The following is a 10,657-nucleotide window of genomic DNA, read 5'->3' as shown; positions in this document are numbered from 1 at the left end:
CAAATCCTATATGTTCTTCCTTAAAGTATATCAACAAGCTGACCCCTGTCACCACTGATGCCACTTAGTGCAAGCCAAGAAGCTCTTGGTTGGTCTCCCTGCTCCTGCTCTTTGCCCCCCACTGATTAGTCTCAACCCAGCAGCCAGAATGATCCAGTTAAAACCCAAGTCAGATTGTGTCTCTCCTCTAAGGGCTCCCCTGTCACACAGAGGAAAAGCCAAAGTTCCTTCAATGCAACCAGGGGGTGTCCTGCATGGTCCTCCTGCCCCCCGCCCCCTTGGCTCTCTTATTCCACTTCCCATCAGGCTCCACCCTGCTCTCTTTGCTTCAGCCATGCTGATCTTTTGCTGTTCCTCAGCATGCCGGCATACTCTTGCCCTAGAACCTTCACATTTATCATTCTGTCTGCCTCGAACACTCAACCTCAGATAGCTGTGCAGCCCTCTTCTTTACATAGATGGTGACTCTTCCATGAAACCTTTCTCCACCACTCAGTGTCCCTTTCCAAGCCCAGCCCATGCTCCCCAGGCCCATGCCTGCTCTGCTTTTTTTGCCTTCATCCTCATCACCATCTGACCCAGTGGATAGTTTTAGTTGTATCTCTCACTAGAATGCAAGCTCCATGAGACACACATTTTTGTCTGTGTTATTCATTGCTCTACTTCCAGTTCCCAGAACAGTTTTGGCACATAGCGTGTGTTCATTAATTACGTGTTGGTTAAATGAAGGAAGCTTTATGATGGAAGGAGGAATCCACTCCTCTTCCAGCGTCCCCCTCAGTGCCCAGGGCAGAACAGGCCTTCAGCTGCTCTTGTGGGAGCAGGAGGGACTTGCAAAATCATCTCCCTTAGCTCCCTCATTTTCAGGAGGACAGGGACAGTGGTCCCCAGGAAGGGAAGGAGAGTCCAACCTAGTTTGGCTGATCCCCTGTGGGAGGCTGAGGTGCAAACAGACAGCTGCAACTCCTTGCATCTATGCCACACACACAGCCTTTCTGAATCAGAGGGTATTATTCTTTCCTTCTGAACTCTTGGGATATTCCTGTTTTGATTTGGCTCTAGCAGTGACGACGCCGAGTTGTGCAAAGCCTGGGAACAGTGAGGGCATTAGGACCAGGAGTGAGGCGCACGCTTGGCTCTGGGTTGTGTCTGGCAGAGGGATCTCGGCTGAGTGGAGCTATGTGTGAAAGGAAACCAGGCACTGCCTGCCGGCTTTACATCTGTTGATCTGACCTGACTGGAAGCGTCCAAAGAGGGACGGCTGTCAGCCCTGCTTGACTGAGAACCCACCAGCTCAACCCAGACACCTCATAGCAACCTATTTATGCAAAGGGGGAAAGAAACACCTGAGCAGAATGGAATCATTATTTTTTTCCCAAGGAGAAAACCGGGGTAAAGGGAGGAAAGCAATTCAATGTGAAGTCCCTGTGAATGGGCTTTCAGAAGGCAATTAAGGAAATCCACTCAGAGAGGACTTGGGGTGAAACTTGGGTCCTGTGGTTTTCTGATTGTAAGTGGAAGCAGGTCTTACACATGCTGTTAGCAAATGTCAGGAGCAGGTTAAGTGACTGGCAGAAAAACTTCCAGGTGGAACGAGCAACCCAGGTTCTGCTGCAAGCTTGGAGGAGCCTGGAGCGGGAGAAAGCGAACTTGAACATGACCTGTTGCATTTGGCAAGTTCCAGCAACATGCTCCTAAGGAAGCGATACAGGCACAGACCATGCAGACTCCAATTCCTCCTGCTGCTCCTCATGCTGGGATGCGTCCTGATGATGGTGGCGATGTTGCACCCTCCCCCGCACACCCTGCACCAGACTGTCACAGCCCAAGCCAGCAAGCCCAGCCCTGAAGCCAGGTACCGCCTGGACTTTGGGGAATCTCAGGATTGGGTACTGGAGGCTGAGGATGAGGGCGAAGAGTACAGCCCTCTGGAGGGCCTGCCACCCTTTATCTCCCTGCGGGAGGATCAGCTGCTGGTGGCCGTGGCCTTACCCCGGACCAGAAGGAACCAGAGCCAGGGCAGGAGAGGTGGCAGCTACCGCCTCATCAAGCAGCCGAGCAGGAGGCAGGATGAGGAAGCCCCAAAGAGGGACTGGGGGGCCAAGGAGGAGGACGGGGAGGTGTCTGAAGAAGAGGAGCTGACCCTGTTCAGCCTGGACCCACATGGCCTCCAGGAGGCACTCAGTGCCCGCATCCCCCTCCAGAGGGCTCTGCCTGAGGTGCGGCACCCGCTGTAAGTAAGGCCCTTGTTTTCCCTTCCCTGATCCCGGGGCATGATCAGGTGGTAGCAAACTCGAGGATGCAAACTTTCCGTACCCTGCCTCTCCTGTCCCTAGAGCAAGTGCTTTTCAAGATGCAGCACCTGGGCCAGCAGCGTCAGCATCCCCTGGGCACTGGTGGGTTCTCAGAAATGCAGATTCTCAGACCCCATCCCAGACCTGCCAAACAAGAAACCCTGGGTGGGGTCCAGTGATCTCTATGAACAAGCCCTTCAGGTGAGAACCATTGTCCTAGAAAGCAGAAAGCAGAAAGCGAGGACTCTGGCTTGTTCATTCTCTTCTCCATCCTGGGTTCTAGTTCTTCCGTCTTTAGGTCAAATGGCTTTGTTTCTACAACACAGAAGGGAGGTTAGAGCAGATATTCCCCAGTTCTAACCCTCTGACTCCACTACATTTTGATTTTAGGGCTATTGTTAGTGTTTGCTTTTAGTTTGGATCAAAATAACAATTGCAGTTTACATTTAGGGGCTCTTCCCATGTGTCTGGATTTACTTTACAAGCTTTTAATGTATTAACTCATAAAGTCCTGGAAAGTCCTCGCAGCTCTGCAAGATGGATGCTAGTAATATCATCACGCTTATTCTATAGGTATGAAAACAAGGCGAAGTGGCTTTCGCAGTCACGCTGCTAGTAGGTAACAAAGGCAGGATTTGAATGCAGGCATGTGAGCTCCAGTCTGCCTGACCCACCGCTCCATACCACCCTCCTTGGGTCACTAGACTGAGGAAACAAGTCCAGTGCCTGAGAGCCAGAATAATGTGCTGACTGCAATTTACCCTGCCAGGGCGGCCCCGGCCCCAGGAGGTGAGCTGAGAAGTGTAGGTGATGTGCGGAGCTGTGCCCAGGGAGATGCTAGCCCATCCTCCACACCCCCTGCTCCCTTACTGTCACCATGGCTGGCCACTGAGGAGGGAGCCTTGGTTACCAACACTTAGGGAGCAAGGCAGCTGATTAGTTTTAGTTTGGTGATTTAGGTCCCTTTTCCTACAGGCCATTGCTTCTCCCAGAGCCTGGAGAGTTTCCTGGAAAGCAAACATTTGTGCAGAGCAGCAGTTGGAGGTAGAGCCACACATTCCTCGGGTCCCTGATCTAGTTCCCCTCAGCCTGGCTGCTCAGCCACTCACACTCAAGGGTGTGCAATTGCAGAGTCAGCAGCCGGAGTGAACATCTCCTTAAATTGTGTGCCCTAGTTGCCTCACTCACCTCACCCTACTTCCATTTCAACCGCGCTACACTGTTTTCAAGCCTTACCTTTAAAAGCTATTTTCAGGAAATTCCCACCCCATTCTAGTTTTGTGCCCTCCTTGCACCCTGGAGTTTTAACTCATAGCACTTACTACAACTAAAGCCAAATGATCATTGATGTATTTATCGGTCAAATGCCTGCTTTCCCCGCCATGCTGTGAGCCCCTTAGAAGGTCAGGACTGAGTTTGTATTGTACATCTCAAAGCCCAACAGGCGGTAAAGAAGTGATTGCTGAATGAACAAATATATAGTTTTCAAATTTGTTGACACTATTTTTCATTGGCCTGGAGCAAGAATGAGCATCCTCTTTTTGCCAATGAGAAATATTGCCTGAAACAAGAGGATCCATGACTACCAAAGTGATACGTGTGTGTGACTTGTGTGTTTGCATAGTGCAAATGTGTGGTGAATATGCGTATTTGTAGGTCATGGTATATGTGTGTTCGTGCCTGTGTGTTGTATATATTCTCTGTGTTGTGTGTGCACTGCATTATGTGTATTAAATGGATGTCGTGCATGTATGTGTAGTACATGCATGTACTGCATTGTGTGGTGCCTATATGCTTGGTGCATGTTACTTTGTGTATGTGGTATGATATGCACAGGTATGCATTGTGCATTGTATTGTCTTGTATGCATGTGTGTTAATGTGCATGTATTATGTGCATGGTTCATATATGTATTTTGTATTGGGGTGATGCCACATGCATTGTTCATCTGGGTGTGTGTTGCAGTTTGCTATTTGTTTTGCATATGTTTATGTGCTGCATGTGTGCACAGGTATTGTGTCGTGACTGTTTCTTGTGTATGATGTGCTTCTGTGGTGCATTGTGTTATAAATGCATTGTGTGAATGGTATATGCATACATGTACAAGTGTGTTTATTGTGCATGTGGTATAAAGTGCATGGATATGTTGCATGTGGCACAAGTGCAGGTAAATTTTGTGGTGTGTGTGCTGTGCACGTAATTTTTATGTGCTGTGTGTGTAGTGTGCATGGGTGTAATTCGTGTGTATTGTGTATCTTGTGCATGTGCTGTGATGTGCACATGTACTGTGCATGTACCGTGCCTGTGTGTGGTGTAGTGTTTGTTTCACATGTTTTTGTGGTACGTGTGTGTATGTATTCTTTGTGTGTTGCATGTATGTTATAAATGTGTGTGGTGTGAGTGATACATGTGTATGTGTGCAAGCATGTTGTGTGTGTTATGCATGTAGTGTGATGTTCATGAGTGTGTGATGTGCACTGTGAGGTGCGTGGTGCAAGTCTGGGTACATTTTGTGTTGTGTGTGTTTGATGTGCACTTGTGTGCTTATGTGTGTGTGCAACACTTCAGTGGTTGCTTCTTCCAGCCAGAGTAACCAACTCGTCTTGACTTGCCGCCTGAGACTTCCCAGATTTTAGCACTGAAAGTCCCAGGCAGTTGGGAGGAAACTCCTCAACCCCTGCGAAGGGAGATGATTGGATTCTCCAATCCCCAGCTTGCCAGGGTTCTCACGGAACGGCCGCCAGCCCTGTGCGGAGGTGCTCAGCGCCCTCTGCTGGCCCCGACTGGGGCGTGCGGCCTGCGCAGCCCAGGCCTTGGCCGCAGACTCCCCTCTCCAGTCTGCGGTTCAAGCTCTGGCGCCTTCCCTTCCCTGGATTCCTCGCCGGCGTACACAAGAGAGTTCCTGCAAAGCAAGGCAAACGATCTCCACCCTCCCCTCAGAGTGACAGGATTCTTCTCCTACCCCTTTAAATCTGGGCCACACTACACCACGTAAGAGAAACAGCCATATGTTAAGCGCCTGCTGTATGCGGGCCCTGCACGCTGCTTTCCCACCAGGACCAGACAAGCCCCTCTGGCTCAGTTGCTACACCCGAAGGCCCAAACTAGCTCTGCTTGTTGTCCTTTCACCCCTGCCCAGGCCACAGGCTTTTTTCTGAGTACCTCTAGGGTCATTTCTGGAGGTCAGTTTGAATAGGTGGCATTTGAGGATAAGTACGAATGATGCAAGAACAAAAAAGAAAAATATCAGTGGAAAAGAGGTCAAAAGACAGTCTCTGAAAAGAGAGGCAAAATTATCGTGAGCCTTTACTGAGCACTTACTATGTGCTAGAGGCTCTGCTAAGTGGTTTTTGTTTTCAGCTCTTCGTAGAAAACCTATAAGGTAGGTTTCATTTCATAGATGAGGAAACTGAGGCACAGAAAGATGGAGGGACTGGTGCCAGGTTATCTGACCGGGTGAGTCTGACACCAAAGTCACACTCTTAACCACTACGCTACACTTTGCAAGTCTGCTACTCTCCAGATCAGAGACTGGGCAAGTTACATGGGCTGGAAGTGTTTCAAGTTTTTTCTTCTTAGAATGGGGAGAACTCACACGGGTCCATGGGGAGACACTTGGGGAAATGCTTATCACAGCATCCTTGGTGGTGTGGAGGAGCTGGAAACCACCTGGGTGTCACGTCACAGGGCAAGAGGAGCTGGGTGCACCCTATGAGATACTCAGCCTGAGTTAGAAGCAACAGACTCTGGGTACATTCAACAGTGAAGGGAGACCTTAAAAATCCCCTGCTGAGTGAAAAAGTAAGGCACAGAAGGCGGCCTACAGCACTGTATCATTAGGGGAAATGTAAATCCGTGCACACTAACCAATCCATTCTTTACAGGAACAGATCAAACTCAATGAAATGGTTGTGCTGTGGGAAAGGGAGGGTCCTCAGGGCAGAGGTGGGGATAAAACTGAATGAATACTCAGGCAAAATAGACAGGAGCCCATGATGGAACCACAAACAGGAACGGCATTAACTCAGCCCTTGAAAGCTGCTGTCAAAGAAGGGGCGGGAGGAACAAGCCCTGCCCATTTAGCCTCCTGTAGCATGGATGGCTTTCAAAGTTCTTCCAGGCCCCAGCTTTCCTTTGATCATCCTGGCACCCAGTGCAGGGACAATGGATTCCTAGGATCAAAGAGGCTGCTGAGTGAGCCAGTGCTTTATATTCTACATCTAGGGACGAACTTGAGTGTGCATCAGAACACCTAGAGGGCTTGTTAAAATACAGATTCCTGGCCTCCAATCCTATAGTTTCTGATCCAGTGGGTGTGAGATTCAACATTTGCATTTCTGCAAACTCCTGGTACTGCTGCTCCACCCTCCCCCCAGGGTGACAGGACTCTTCTCCTACCCCTGAGCCAGAGGGGCTTGTCTGGTCCTGGTGGGAAAGCAGCGTGCAGGGCCCGCATACAGCAGGCGCTTAACATGTGGCTGTTTCTCTTATGTGTTGTAATGTGGCCCAGATTTAAAGGGGTAGGAGAAGAGTCCTGTCACCCTGGGGGGAGGGTGGAGATCGTATGCAAATGCAAATTCAACATTTGAATTTCAAATTCAACATTCCAGTAACTCCTGGTACTCCTGGTACTGCCGATCCAGAGACACTTTGAGAACCTCTGCTCTAAGGCACACTCTTTATGCCAAACAGACTGGCCACAGCAGGGCTCCTCAGACTTTAAGGTGCGTGTGAATGATCTAGGCATCCTGTTAAAATGCAGTCAAATTCAGCAGGTCAGGAGGGCAGCCTCAGATGCTCCATTTCTATCAAAGGCACTGCAAGGTGGCACCAGCACTGCTGGCCCACGGAGCACATTTTTCAACAGCAAGGAGTTACACCGTGACTTCCCAAACGTATGTGCACACCCAACCCCCCTCACTTGTTAAAGACGTAATTGCTTGTTAAAGACATAGAGATGTTCAGACCCCCTCACTGGCAATGCTCCAGAGTTCTGAGTTGGAGCCCAGTAATCGGAATTTTTTTAAGCTGATGCTAGATAGTCTGGGGAACTAGAGGTAAAGAAAGCGAGTGGAGAGCTGGTAGAGTTTGGGAAGTTTCCATGTAGGAAGCAATGCTAGAGTCAGAAAATAGAGAAGAGAGCAGAGAGGAACAGCTCCCTCATGGCCCCGGGGGTTTGTCCTCAAACATAAATGTCAGCTCAGTGGTAGCTGGCTGTGTGCTACCTGCTTTTAACTTGCCTTTATGGTTCAGCCTGTGTTTCCCTGGTTTATGTACCCATAGCTGTGATTAAACAGTTGTGGACCTGGGGTTGAATCCTGGTACCACCTGTTACTGTGTGACCTTGTACAAGTCACTCAACCTCTCTGAGCCTCAGTTCCTCAACTGTAAAATGGGATAATAATAACACCCTTGCATAAGGTTGTAGAGAAAATGAGATACAACATGTGATGATCTTCCCTGTGTATTAAGTCCAAACAGAAGTTGCCCTTATCATATTCTTGAGTAAATGGCGTAGGAGTAAGTTGGAGAGATGGAGAAAAATGGAGCTGTGGATATCACATTGCTGTCCTTTCTCTGACTGAAAAGTTATTTTCTGGCCCTGGAGGCTGCTGAATCATCATAAATGTGCAGGTACAGTGGAATTATCTGGAAAGTCTTAAAAACTATTCATACTCATGCTCCACTTCCAAGGATTTCTATTTAGTTGGTCTGGGGTGAGGCCTGGGCATCAAGATCTTAAAACTCCCCAGGTGGTTCTATCATGCAGCCGGGCTGAGAACCAGGGCTGCAAGGCCCCAGGTGGTCAATGGCTCTTCACAGCCAGTGGGGAGAGCTGGGAGGGGTATTTTCTCCTTTGTTCCCCACTTCCCGTCCCAGAGGCCATAATGGGCATGGGGTCAGAGGGAAGGGCAGGGGCGGGAGAATCGCCTTGGCTGCAGCTTTGTTGTCAAGTAGAAGATGGTGTTGCAATCCACGCAGGGTCCACTCAGTTCCCTGCAAAGCCTCTGTCCTGCCAGGCCGTGATTCACCCCAAGATAACTCCCCACACCCCTTGTTGGCTCTGATAGCCTGGCCTGCAAAAGAGGAAGGAGGCAGCTGACAGGGCATCAGTAAATCCAAGAGGGTAGACATGCCCTTCGGGATGAGGGACAGGAACAGGAACAGGCTGGGCTTGAGACCTGGGGCTGGAGCTCAGCTCAATTCCCCCCCCAAGAGAGGGCAGACAACCCAGTATGGGCAGTGTGAGTGGTGCCTATGGGGCCCGGCTGTGAGTCATGAAGGGATGCCACAAACACCAAGCTTCCAGCCCTCCAGTCCACCGTGGCCGCAGCAGAGGCAGTACCTCCTCTAGACCTCCATTCTGGATCCATTACCCCTCAGTGGGGTTGCAGTGTAGACAATGCTGAGTACATATCACCCTTTTTTGGGTCAAATGCACTCACCGTAGCAAGTGTGGTAGGATCTTGCTCTGCACTTTAGCACAAACCCAGCTGGCCTTGGGGGTTAGATTAGATGTGGCTAATCTGTACCTTGTCCTGGAGTGAGGGGAATTGATATTATTTACTCCAGTGCCACTCATAGTGTGGTCCTCAGACCTGCAGCCTCAGACATGCAGACCCCTCAGACCCCACTTAAACCTACTAGATGAAATCGCTGTTCTAACAGGATCCGTAGGTGATTTCCACTCATGTTAAAGTTTGAGCGCCATTATGAGGCCAGTGGTTCACGGCCCCACTCACATTAGAACCAATGAATCGTCATGCCAAGGCTCCCACCCAGACCAAGTAAATGTGATTTACAGGAATTCACTCTCTAAGTGATTCTAATGTGTAGCCAGGCTAAGGACCACTGCTTAGGGCTCTTTAGGTGACTAAGAACAGAGATGCTCAAGTCACTTAAGGTGATGGAGTTACTGTAAGTTTACACAGGAAGTAAGTAAGGAACAGGGAACCGTCCAGACAAGGCTGAAGGAGGTGGGCAGGAGGGAGACCCACGGTCCATAGTTCCTTTGGGGACTTAGTCTTCCTGACATCCTGCAGTAACAGGGGACCCAGCACCTGGCCAAGTATTCTGTATATCTGTCAGCTCACCTCCTATTGTCTTGTCACTAACAACCACTGCCTTCTACTCTAGCTGTGGTCCAGGAACCAACAGCATCAGCATTACCTGGGAGCTCACCAGAAATGCAGAATCTCAGGCCCCACCCTAGACCTACTTGACCTAAGTCTGCATTTCATGAGGTCCTGGGTGGTTCAAGGGCATATGGACACCGGAGAGGCACTGAGCTACCTCTTGGCTTCTACCACCCCGTCTTTGGATTACTGTCTGCTCTATGACCTGCTATCAACTGCTCACTTTTTGCATGTCTAAAGCTCACACTTCTCGAGATGGAGGATCTGGCAGGTGTCTCTGGCCACTAGCCCGGGGAGGCTGTCCCTGTAGAGGTGGAACTATGGCTCCAGGATGCTTCATAGGCCTCTGGTCAGTGTTCAGACCAGTGACTCCCAGTCTGTGCCTGTCTCTGATTCAGAGGTAGGGGCCAGGATCAGAGCAAGCCAAGGATCCCCTGAACCCCCGGAAGTGAGCTGTGGGACTTTGGAGAACCCGCACAAAGAGAAGGGGATGGCATGTACCTTGTGACCTCTGTCCACTGATGGAGAATGACAGGCTGGCAGCATCAGCCTCCACTGCAGACTCCAGCCCTTTGCTCCCATCTCTCTTGTCTGCAAGCTTTTTCATCTATTCCTCCAATGGCTCAGCTCCAGACTGCGTCCCAGCCCAGCAGCCTCAGGCCTGGCCTAGACGTTGGTGTGGTGCTCCCAAGATAAGTGCCACCAATTACAGGCAAGCTGGGGTTTTCTTGTAATGTAGGAACTTGGCTCTGTGGGATTACTCCCCTGTTAATCTTGACAACCAGCTTGCACACTTCCTGAGAACAAGATCAGCGTCTTTCTTCCTTCAGTGAACAAATATTTATTTAACAACTATCAGAAGTAAGAAGGTAAGCAATACCCAGCCCCAACCCCAAGAAGCTTGGGGTGCACTGGGGGATGCAGACAAGCAAATGGGCTGATACATCAGAGGGATCAGGGCTGAGATAGAGAAGCCTACCCGAGTGGGAGCCTCCACTGATTTGATAGGAACTGGGAGTCAGTATCCCCAAAACAGCTTTAGGAAACCTGGCAGCAATCTTTCTACCCTGGCCAGGCAAGGGGAGGGAGGGAAGAGCGTCAGCACTACAGCCAGGCCATCTGGTGCAATGCTGTGACTCATTCTCTTCAGAGCCATCATCCAAATGCATTTCCAAGTTCACAGGGGATCCTGGGGCTGCGTGAAAAGAGGGTGTGCATCTGTGTGTA

At 50.0% G+C, this 10,657-nt stretch overlaps 1 protein-coding gene across 8 annotated transcripts in view; it reads left to right on the top strand.

Annotated features, from left to right (window-relative positions):
- The first annotated feature begins 1,216 nt into the window (after positions 1–1,216).
- Positions 1,217–10,657, top strand: part of GALNT15 (polypeptide N-acetylgalactosaminyltransferase 15) — a 50,275-nt gene continuing 40,834 nt past the window's right edge. For 2 of the 8 annotated variants that reach the window (XM_077991422.1, XM_028843657.2), the window contains exons 1-2: positions 1,217–2,233; positions 9,432–10,299. Coding sequence is in view for 1 of the 8 variants with exons in the window: in XM_028843656.2 (XP_028699489.2) it covers positions 1,689–2,233; positions 3,270–3,338 (614 nt within the window). In the remaining 7 variants the exon portion in view is untranslated. Of the gene's footprint in view, positions 2,234–3,269; positions 3,339–9,431; positions 10,300–10,657 lie in introns of those variants that run through there. The other 6 variants (XM_077991424.1, XM_028843656.2, XM_077991421.1 and 3 more) reach the window with 4 other exon arrangements.

This window comes from Macaca mulatta, chromosome 2, assembly GCF_049350105.2.
Source record: "Macaca mulatta isolate MMU2019108-1 chromosome 2, T2T-MMU8v2.0, whole genome shotgun sequence".
NCBI lineage: Eukaryota > Metazoa > Chordata > Mammalia > Primates > Cercopithecidae > Macaca > Macaca mulatta.
This window is presented reverse-complemented; position numbering and strand designations above follow the sequence as displayed.